Here is a 12,032-nt window from a genome sequence, read left to right on the forward strand (position 1 = left end):
GTTTGATATCCTGGTAACCGATACTATTTTAAGGAAATAAGTCATAATATGAAGACATGGTTTAAAAGAAGTTAATAAATCACTTAATTTTGTCAACATTTAATTTTTTCCACAAAAATCTATACTGAATCTATACTATACACAGATAAACCAATACACAAACAAATGCAAATCTTATTCTCACGTTTTTATTCCTACCACTTAGGACATTGCCTGACATATAGTAATAGGTTCTCCATAAATATTTTCTAATTAAAGGAACAAATTAATGAGTGAACAAATGAACGAACGTATAAAGAAATGAGCTTCGAATCCTATATGGAGTCTATAATTGTTCACATTTTAAAATTCTATTAAATTTAGCAAGTGTACATTGAGTGTTTATTTACTATAATATGAAATTAAGTTTACTTTTAAACTTACAAATATAAAAAATAGAATGATGAAAATATTTTCCAATTATGGTCCAAAACCATAGTTTTTTAAAGTCTTTTAAAAAGACTTTCAATCACTTGAAAATATGTACATTAAAAAGGAATATTTCCAGGTATAAGTACTCTAAATACTAAATATAAATACTCTAAATAAAATACTCTACAACCAACAAGGGATTAAGCTCCAAAATATACCAACAGCTCATACAACTCGATATCAAAAAAAAAAAAAAACCCAATCCAAAAATGGGCAGAAGCCCTAAATAGACATTTCTCCAAAGAAGACATACAGATGGCCAAAAACCACATGAAAAGATGCTAAACACCACTAATTACTAGAGAAATGCAAATCAAAACTACAATGAGGTATCACCTCACAGGGATCAGAATGGCCATCATCAAAAAATCTACAAACAATAAATGCTGGAGAGGGCGTGGAGAAAAGGGAACCCTCTTGCACTGTTGGTGGGAATGTAAATTGGTGCAGCCACTACGGAGAACAGTATGGAGGTTCCTTAAAAACTAAAAATAAGACTACCATATCACCCAGCAATCCCACTCCTGGGCATATACTCAGAGAAAACCACAACTCGAAAAGATACATGTACCCCAATGTTCATTGCAGCACTATTTACAATAGCCAAGACATGGAAGCAACCTAAATGTCCATCAACAGAGGAATGGATAAAGAAGATGTGGTATATATATACAATGGAACATTACTCAGCCATAAAAAAAGAATGAAACAATGCCATTTGCAGCAACATGGATGGACCCAGTGACTGTCAAACTGAGTGAAGTAAGTCAGAAAGAGAAAGACAAATATCATATGATATCATTTACATGTGGAATTAAAAAAAATGGTACAAATGAACTTGTTGACAAAACAGAAACAGAGTCACAGATGTATGTCACAAATTTATGGTTACCAGGCGGGAAAGGGCAGGGGAGAGATACGTTGGGAGATTGGGATTGACATGTACACACTACTATATATAAAATAGATAACTAATAAGGACCTACTGTATAGCACAGGGAACTCTATTCAATACTCTGTAATGAACTATATGGGAAAAGAATCTAAAAAAGAGTGACTATATGTATATGTATAACTGACTCACTTTGCTGTACACCTGAAATTAACACAACATTGTAAATCAACTATGCTCCAATAAAAAGTTAAATAAATAAATAAATAAAATACTCTAGTTGAACTGTTAAACCTGAAAGTAATTTAGTACTCTTAGTTTATAAATACAAAGAAACACACCTTTAAGGTAGAACTTTATAGAAATTATAGCAGTTTTGCAAAAGCCAATTTCATAGTATCTTTTTTTACAGTGATTAACTTATTTATTGTGAATTCTTATGAATACAAGGAAGTAAAATTCTGATACCCTGAATATTATTTCCACTCTGTCCAGACTTAGTATGCAACTGTAGGCCTGTAATTCTGACTTTATCAGGAAGAGCCTCTATGAATTTAAAATTGAACATTTATAAAATATCTAGTCTGACATACAGTATTTTTCTATATCATATCATTATGTTCCCATTTTCTAAATTCAACTAAATGATCAACTTTCACGACACAGACTGTGGGGAATAAACGGGTCGTACCAATTGCTGGGTCTCATTATTCTGATCCTCAGTACTCTCAGCCAGCAACTGAGTCAATTTCTTCCATAGCTGATGAAGTTCTTGTTTGTCTGCACCTTCTTCCTGCCGTGTCTTTATCAATTTGTGCCATGTTCGGGCCACCTATCAGGGAGATTTAAAATGGTTACTTTATCTAAAATACTAAAATGCTATTAAAAAATTTTAAATCTATACGTAAAAATATTTTTATCTGCTAATACATAAAAATAGCAAAAGCACAGAACTCCATCTATTATGAATTCCATAAAAAATAAGATGATTGGGCAAATCCACATGGTGCTTATATTAGAAGTATGACTGAGATACCAGAGTACATACAGGAATAATGACTACATGCCCCAATCTTCATAACCTACAGCATCAGCAGTCGGACACCACAAACAGGACAATAAATTCTACAGATGATATTTTTACTTATTTTATTTATCCCTGCCCAGTATCAAAAAAGTTTGGAAATAATGACACCTGAAATTTGAATTCCAAGTTACAGTTTTCAAAGCATTGTGATTTGTTTTGATACCACACTACAATTAATTTTCTAAATTTTTCCTTAAGCTAAAGGAAAGCTTTCTTTTAATAATGGTTTTATTAAAAGAAATCTACTACCCCAGCAAATCATTAACCAACCTCTACGTGTTTCTTTTCTTGGTAATACAGATCCACAAGTTTCTTACAGACATCACACCACTTCTGTTTGTCAACACTTAGAATAGAAGAAAAGGATTTTGAATCTGATTAATGAAAACAACTGAGGACTTAAGACACAAAAATTAAAATATCCCCAAAATAATGTTAGGCACTATTTTAAATTAGAACATATCCTCTACCACACTACAGTAAAATTTTATAAAATGAGCATCTCATAAAAAAGAAAAGGTTTAAGAAATATTATCTTCTATTATATTGACTAAAAATAATATCAAAGTTCTCAAATGAGTCAATCCCCTTACGATTAGTGTTTCAATCACAATCGAGATTCTGTAACAACAGTTTGAAAGAAAAATGATTCACAATTCCCAGTAAATGTCTGGAGTACTTCTATATAATTTTGAATCAGTTTATTCTAATTCAAGCCATTAAAGAAACTAGCCTTTCCTCACATATTGATTACCTTTCATAAAGATCCAGGAGCTTTTGGTAAACACCAGGTAAGTCATCCTTAGCATTTATGTGATTACATTTCTCATACAAGCTTGCTAACCCCTAAAAGAGGAAACAATAGAGATTATTCTTCCAAAGATATCTAGTGTGCTCATGTTTATTTTGCTAAATAAACTGATGATCTATGAAGATTATTTATGATAGAGATTATTATAATTTACAGATGAAATAAAATGTCTGGGATGTGCCTCCAAATAATTGGGGGTAGGAGGGAGTAAGTGAAAAGATACTGGCCATGAGTGAGTTTTTACTGAAGCTGGATGGTGGGCATAGAGGGGTTTATTTTACCATTCTCTTCACTTTTGAAAATATACTTGAAGTGTTTTACAATAAAAAAAATACCTTTTAATAATTATTATGCAGTCTTAACCCCTAAGACGTTACCACGTGACACTACTTTCACGTGGTCAAACAGAAAAATCCAAGTAGTCTTTGGAAATTGTCATTTTTGCTTCAAATAAAGATCAGATATCCTAAACCAATCAGTACATAATAAAAGCTGGCATCAGGGAGCTGTTACTAGATAACCCTACTCATGTTGTTGTTCACGTGAACCTGAGACAAACAGGTTCACGTTCTCCAGAGCCTACTACCCCTATTAATCATAGTTTCCAAGATGTGACTGAGATATGAAACAGTTATTAAATATGAAAAAGCTGGAGAAGCCAAGTAAAAAACACAAAGACCATTAAATGACAAAAAGGAATTTAACTAGTACTCAGAGATACAGAATTTCAAATTTTTTATATTATTTCATTTTTAAAAACATATTTTAAAAACATAATATACATTTCTTTTCCCTCAGGTAAGCATAAAGAATATTCTTCATAAGTCTCTAATATGCACATATAATTAAGTTGGAGATTTACATAATCATGTTTCAATTTCTGTCCTAACATTTGGAAATAATCCATTGGATTGGAGATTAAATAGTGGTAAACAGCATTCTTGGCACCATTTCTTTTTTCAACTAATTTTCAGGTTTAGAAGTTCAATAAATTTAATTTTTTTTCTTATACTGAGTAAATGGAGGTTTAAATGCTAAATTGTAAAGCTGTTAGCTGTATTTTGAAAAATGGGAAAAAGTTCTTTCCTATAACATAGTAAATAAAAATGTCTACGTACCTGCCAAGCTAGTAATTGGTCTGGCTCTAGCTCAGCAGCTTTCTTATAGGCACCCTGGGCCTGATCAGGTTGTTCTAGCTCGGCTGCAGCAACACCAATAAAAACCCAGGCATTATAGTTATTTTTCTCCTGTTTTAACACTGTCTGATTAAAAAATTAAAAGAGAAGGTAATTAAATTTTGGAAGCTCATGGACAAACAACAATCAAAAGACAGTCTACCTAGGAGTCAGGAAATCTGGATCTACCACTAAATGGACGATCTTAAGAATATCACTTAACCCCTGTGGTTTTCAGTTTCCTCAGGGAGAGGGAGTTGGACTGGATCGGTGACTGTAAGGGGTATGAAGTATGAGGTATATTTTTTAAAAGCTGCCCAAGTTCTCCTGATGCCTCTACCAAATGCCTCCCTCTGTCCCTTGAGAATACTGAGCATAAAAAGAACAATAAGACCATTCTTACCACCCAACGATCCTGCCTGCCTCCACGCCCACTGCTGCTAGTCCCTCACAAAACTGTTTTCCATATCATTTCACCTTATCCAGTTCCCACATTTTCCTTCACTATGATAACATCTCCCCATATTTAACAGATTTTTTTCATTGAAATTATACGCTAGGAAAGTAGGTTGACTCCAATGTGACTGTACCAAGTATGTTCAAAATAAATAGTGGCGGGACTTCCCTGGTGGCACAGTGGTTAAGAATCCGCCTGCCAATGCAGAGGACACGGTTTCGAGCCCTGGTCCAGGAAGATCCCACGTGCCGCAGAGCAGCTAAGCCCATGCGCCACAACTACTGAGCCTGCGCTCTAGAGTCCGCGAGCCACAACTACTGAGCCCACGTGCCACAACTACTGAAGCTTGTGTGCCTGGAGCCCGTGCTCTGCAACAAGAGAAGCCACCGCAATGAGAAGACTGCGCACCGCAAAGAAGAGTAGCCCCCGCTCGCCGCAACTAGAGAAAGCCCGTGTGCAGCAACAAAGACCCAAAGCAGCCAAAAATAAATAAGTAAATAAATAAATAAATAGTGGCAATGAATGTTTAAACAACACCTATCAACTAGAATAAAAATTATATGCAGAGCTACTGCTTTCAGAAATAACTACTTGCTAAGGTAAAATAGTTTGAAACAAAGAGCAAAGATGTTCTAGCGAAAGAAAAATAAAACTAGTAGCTAAAATGAAATTAGCTCTTACGGTTTTACATATTCTAGAGAAAATAAGAACAGTTCCAGGAGTTGAAGCAGTCAGATTATTAGGCTTATGTGCATCCACAGAACACTTCTAGCAATCTGTCACCAATATGCAGCACAAGCTCCATTCTATCCCATAACACTACCTCCCAAAAAACCAGCAACAATGAGGTAACCACCAAAGCTAAGCTCCAAATACTGGGGCCTTATTAACATTTGTGTCCCCAACACCAAGAGCAATGACTGGCACATAACTGCTGAGCAAACGATAAATGCCATAGTCAACCTGCAATCAGTAAGGACCGGCTATCTGCTTGATGACCAGGTTTCCAGAATCTGAAACAGACTTTTAAGGAAATAATTATAACAATGTAGTGAAAGCAAGTATGGAGTTCTGAAATAATGTGAAGAAAAAAGTATCTGACTCCAAAGTCCATCCACACAAGTCAGAGGAGGCCCCCTGAAGGGATGCTTATACTGGGTTATAGAGGCACACAGGCAGACAAGGTGATAAATCAGACAAGACACAGCAAATACACTAAGGTGCAACATCTCTTCACTAAAAATTTCCTTTAGTCTCAATCAACATTCTGGTTACTACACATAAGTAATCATACATTTGCCACTGACTAGTTCCCCATCTTTGCTTTCCATTTGAGTCTCTCTGGCATAAATTATAGGAATTCATATCTGAATCAGAAAGAAGAGTGCTATGGCACTGCTGTATATAATAAAAGAAGCAGATTCATATGTGCATTAGTTAGATCAGCCTAGTGCTGAAGGAAACAGTCCCTCCCCTCCCACACCTCCTTCTTCTCTCCCCCAGTTTAAACAGACTGTCCACCTTCTTCTATATCAGGATTAGTCCTGTCGTGGTCTCCATCCCTGCTGGGCTCAGTCACCACTAGAAACCTAACCTCACAAGGGCATCCTTCACCCCTTAAGACTCTCATCCTATACTGTTATGTATTTATTCCCCCTAATCTTACCCAGTTCTCTCCCTCCCACTGTCTAAACTCTTTATTGTAACCTCTGGAACTCCCAATCTGGACAGCCAAGGGCCCTCTCTATTTTCAACCTCTCTTTTAACTGTACCAAGTTCTGCCTCAACGAAACTCGGCTATTCCCCTACAGATCTTACACGCTGCAGCTGATTTCTTTTCTTGAACATCCCACATGCCACCAACCAACAGGTGAGGAAAGGGTTCTCCTTGCTCACACTGATACCTACATTCTTCCTCTACTCCTCCCTCCTTCAAAAACCGCAGTACTTTTGAAGGTCAAGCCATCTGGCTATACTACAAAAAATATCCTTCTTGTTGCTACCATCTACCAGCCTCCTAGGAACTCCCCTTTCCTTCAGTGAAAAAACTGTATTCTTCCTCTCCACTTCAATTCCTGTAATCATTCTAACATTCATGCGGACGACCCAATGAATGCCATGGCCTCCCAGTTACTTATCCTCAGCATTACTCAGCCATCCAAAACCTGGGTTTCCAGCATGCACCTCTCCTATCCTCCCAGTTCAATTACTGTAATGGCAACAATTCTTTTTTTTTTTTTTTTTAATTTTTATTTATTTATTTATTTATTTATGGCTGTGTTGGGTCTTCATTTCTGTGCGAGGGCTTTCTCCAGTTGCGGCAAGCGGGGGCCACTCTTCATCGCGGTGCGCGGGCCTCTCACTGTCGCAACCTCTCTTGTTGCGGAGCACAGGTTTCAGATGCGCAGGCTCACTAGTTGTGGCTCACGGGCTCAGTTGCCCCGCGGCATGTGGGATCTTCCCAGACCAGGGCTCGAACCCGTGTCCCCTGCACTGGCAGGCAGATTCTCAACCACTGCGCCACCAGGGAAGCCCCCGGCAACAATTCTTTAACCTCTGTTATGTCCAATTTTTTTTTACCTCACCCCCTTTGCATTGTCACCCCACTGCTCAATTCTTACCTCTCCTTTCCCATCTTTGACTCCAAGACCAATCACTGTTATCACTCCCTTGCAAACATCCTCAACTCCTTGGCCTCTCTTTCCCCTCAATTTTCTTACTACCCACAGTTGAATTCCATCGTGCCCATCTCCAAGCCTAAGAAGTTTAACACGAAGGAAGAAACTACACAGCTGAATTTACCGATTTCATTTTAATAACATGAAATTTCAAATGGACATCAGGGCCTGGTAAGCTTTCTAATCCTTACTAGTAAGTTTCTTTTCTCACTATAAATGGCAACTATTTCATACCTTCTTTTGTCTCAAACCTCCTATACAACTCCTCCTCCATCCTCAGGTTACACTTCACTAAGAAAATGGAAGCCATCAGGGGGGAACATTTATCTTCCCACTCCCAAATCTACAAACCCGGCAGCTATGGATCTACATCAATCTTCCCTTCTATTAAGATGGAAGAAGTATCAAAGGCCCTCCTCTCACGCTCTGGATCCCATCTTCACCCACCTTCCCAGGGACTTCACTCCTAGCACTACTCTGCATCTCTCCTGCACCTTCAAGTTCTCCCTCTGGACTGGAACATCCCCATCAGCCTAGAAAGGAACTTTGGAATCGTGATTCTCCCATCCACAAACCAAACAGAATTGAAATGTCCACAGACCATTAAAGAACGAAAACTTTAAGATACAATAGTGTTCCGCAGTACAACCCAGCAAAGGACACCTAAGAGACATTCAGGTTTTGAAAACTTGGCTTTGGTAAGTTACCAAAACAGAGGGAGATGAAATTAAGTGGCAGAAGCGGCTTGTCCTGGCACAGCCACTGGGGCGGTCCTACTCAAAAAGCCTTACTACTTTTGTTGTATTTAGACAGTAAGGGATTCACATATTACAAATCAGTGATGCTCATAATCGGGTAACATTTTTATTGTGGAAGAAAAAAATACTGGTTACCTTACAATGTTTCAAAGCTTCTTTGTAGTCTTTGTTTCTGATTGCATCTCTAGCACTTTTTAGAGCAGTCTTTACTTCCTTGCTGGACATGCTGTCAAAATAAAAAGCCTGAATGAATCTACAGTGAGACCTGCCTAACTGCAACAGTTCCAACAAATTTAACAGACTTAACCTCTGAAAAAGGCACATGTAATTCCTTCTACATGGAACATTCTTTCCCCTAAAATAAATATATCTTATGTTTAAAAAACATAAAACCAGATCATCTCTTCAGATTTTTATTCAAATGTCACTTCCTCAATGAAACCTTCCCTTGCCACACTATTTAAAATGTCAACACTTCCTTCCCCCAACTCCCAACCACTCAACAGTCCCTAATCTCCTCCTTAACACTGCATTTATTTTTCTTCAAAGCACCTATCACCATCTAATACGTCAGCATATATTTTACTTCTTTATCTTATTTATTATCTGTTCCCCAACCCCACCAAAATGTAAGTTCCACGCAGGCAGGGATTTTTATCTGTTGTTGTTGGGGTGTTGTTGTTTAACTGCTGCATCCTCAGTACCCAGTATCTGACAAATTGTATACATTAATAAACATTTGTTGAATTGAATTGTTATTTGAATTATAACCACTCCCCATATAGTAGGTTAAAACACAGATGATCTTATGGGCCAGGATGGAAAACACATGCCAAGCTCAATCCAATTCTACACAAAGCAAGAAGAATCAGTCCAAGTCACAGAGTGAAAACACAAACACAAATAAATTTCAGTAACTATGATGTAAGAGTTTAAGAAAGCATTCTGTTTTAATGTTAGTTTCTATAAAATATAAATCAGGATATTAACTTTCTTCACAGTAAGAACTACTTTAGGGTTACAGTAATATAGTATTCTTTGTAATATGGTATTCTTTGAAGAGAAATAAATGTAATGTTCACACTTAAATGAAGGCAATTAATATGCAAGAGGACTATATACTAATTTCAGCCATAAAAAGATATTTCAACTCCAATATAAATAAATAAATAGATAGATATTTTAATTGGTAGACAAAGTATTTCTTCACTTAATCTTAAAATATAAGATACACTAATGTAATTTTAAATAAACTAATGTATCTTAAGATTTCACAGCTTATTCTGGTTTACCAATAAACCAGTCAAATTCAACTACAACTTGATGTTGAAAAAAGAAACATTTTTTTGCCCACTCCACTGAACTCTAATCTCAAGAAGGCAAAACAAAGCTAGGTAAACATTAGGTCATTATAGACCACTGATGTTCAAGGCAGCAAAATGAACCAAGAAGATGACTTGCTGACATGGTACACAGACAGTCCTTTATGTCCAAAGAGGCTGAGGCAGAAGTACAAGATCAAAGAAATTTAAGAAGCTAGGGAATTTTTTTAAAAAACAATCCTTTTGACTTAAGGAATTTTAGATTCAAATAATATAAAAATTAAGATATCATAATATCAATTTATCTACTGCCAAAACGAGATTCCCTAAAGAGGCAGAAAAGTGACTTTTTCCGTAGTTACAATAATTAGATAATTAAAGCAACATATTTCATACGCTCTTATTTTAGAAATTGCTCTGTTACCTGAAATTATCTTCGCATAAATTTATAGAGGCAAACTTCAGAAGGATTTTTTTTATAGTCTACAAATCCTGTTTGGAGCAGGCAACAAATTTCTATGCTGACTTCACTTTAAATTTCTCACACCAAAGTTATCTTTGGTAGATAAACCTGCAGACTAAAAAGCAGAGAACATCAATGATGATGACAACTAATCTGGACCAACTGAAAGGGATAAAAAGAGGCATCCAAGGGAAAAAAAAAAATCAAGAGATGTCTAAGTTAAAAAAGAACAAGGGACTTCCCTGGTGGCGCAGTGGTTGAGAATCTGCCTGCTAATGCAGGGGACACGGGTTCGAGCCCTGGTCTGGGAAGATCCCACATGCCGCAGAGCAACTGGGCCCGTGAGCCACAATTACTGAGCCTGCGCGTCTGGAGCCTGTGCTCCGCAACAAGAGAGGCCACGATAGTGAGAGGCCCGCGCACCGCGATGAAGAGTGGCCCCCGCTTGCCGCAACTAGAGAAAGCCCTCGCACAGAAACGAAGACCCAACACAGCCAAAAATAAATTATTTAAAAAAAAAAAAAGAACAAAAACAGGGACTTCCCTGGTGGCGCAGTGGTTGAGAATCTGCCTGCCAATGCAGGGGACACGGGTTCAAGCCCTGGTCTGGGAAGATCCCACATGTTGCAGAGCAACTAAGCCTGTGCACCACAACTACTGAGCCTGCGCTCTAGAGCCCATGAGCCACAACTACTGAAGCCCGTGCGCCTAGAGCCGGTGCTCCGCAACAAGAGAAGCCACGGCAATGAGAAGCCCATGCACCGCAAGGAAGAGTAGCCCCCGCTCACCACAACCAGAGAAAGCCCGCACGTGGCAACAAAGACCCAATGCAGCCAAAAATAAATAAATAAAAAAAAATTTTAAGTTATAAAAAAAAAAAGAACAAAGGCAGTTTTAAGACAAGACCAAGCAAAAACAAACAGAAGAATGCAACTTTTCCAGGATAAAGATCACCATCTTTTCTATCACCCAACATACGAGTAAAAGCACATCTGAACAAAGTAGAACCAACTAGCACTAACACAACATGCAGCTACGCAGCTCTCAAGCTATATGCTGTATATGACACAAAAGAAACAGAAAGGAAGGCCTCTGCTCTGAAGAATACAATCTCAATCAAGAGAAAGACCTAAGACATATGAGTCATTAAAGAATCAAATGCTAAATTAAGGATAACGAGGGCAAGTGCAATAGGAGTTCAGAGAAGAGAAGTGTGGGGTGAAGTAATTAACAGCAACTAGATGGAGAAAGGATTTGAGAATGGAGGGAAGAAGGAAAATTACTCCAGCCAGAGACATTGATTGCACGAGCAAAGTTGGAGAGACAGGAATGAGCATGGCACGTGGAGGAAACAATAAGGAAACCAGGCTGAATGGAACAGAAGGGACTTGCTGAAGAACAGGAAAATTAGGCTGGGTAGGTAAAGTAGAGCACCAGATTACAGAAGACCTTGAAAATGAGACAGACAAATTTGGATTTAAATGGAGCAGCAAACATGGAGCTGTCAAATGCTTCTAAGTAGGTTACTTCTAAAGACCATATGAGACAAACTCCATTCTTCTCTTGGTAACCAGTTCTAATGTTCAGTACCCTTCTACATCCCTGTATGTCTCCACATATAATTACACCTACACTTACTGCAGTAGAATCCTCTATTCTTCTCCTCCTGTTCCTTATTTATCTGATTTGGCATTTAGCATAACAAGCTAGCACTCAGGCCCTCTCTCTGCACCTAAAATACATATATATACATAAATATTAGTTTCAGCAGATTATTTTTTTTAAAGACAAAATAATCTGCCGCTTTCTAGCCCTGCAAATTTCTTCCTCTTTTTTGGGAAGTGGTGTGGAGAAGGAAGAGGCTCATCCACTCATGTTCTAGACAAAGCTTTACGGAACACTAACCATCTACTAGGTA

At 37.6% G+C, this 12,032-nt stretch overlaps 1 protein-coding gene across 9 annotated transcripts in view; it reads right to left on the minus strand.

Annotated features, from left to right (window-relative positions):
- SKIC3 (SKI3 subunit of superkiller complex) overlaps positions 1–12,032 on the minus strand; it is a 162,110-nt gene that overhangs the window by 67,516 nt on the left and 82,562 nt on the right. For 8 of the 9 annotated variants that reach the window (XM_082375059.1, XM_082375060.1, XM_082375062.1 and 5 more), the window contains 5 exons: positions 8,465–8,555; positions 4,380–4,523; positions 3,205–3,296; positions 2,721–2,796; positions 2,055–2,195 (listed from right to left, as the gene is read on the minus strand). In XM_082375059.1, the coding sequence (XP_082231185.1) occupies positions 2,055–2,195; positions 2,721–2,796; positions 3,205–3,296; positions 4,380–4,523; positions 8,465–8,554 (543 nt within the window). In that variant the 5' untranslated portion in view covers position 8,555. The remainder of the gene's footprint in view (positions 1–2,054; positions 2,196–2,720; positions 2,797–3,204; positions 3,297–4,379; positions 4,524–8,464; positions 8,556–12,032) is intronic. The other variant, XM_082375064.1, reaches the window with a different exon arrangement.

The sequence above is a fragment of the Balaenoptera borealis genome (genome assembly GCF_965194805.1).
Source record: "Balaenoptera borealis genome assembly, chromosome: 2".
NCBI lineage: Eukaryota > Metazoa > Chordata > Mammalia > Artiodactyla > Balaenopteridae > Balaenoptera > Balaenoptera borealis.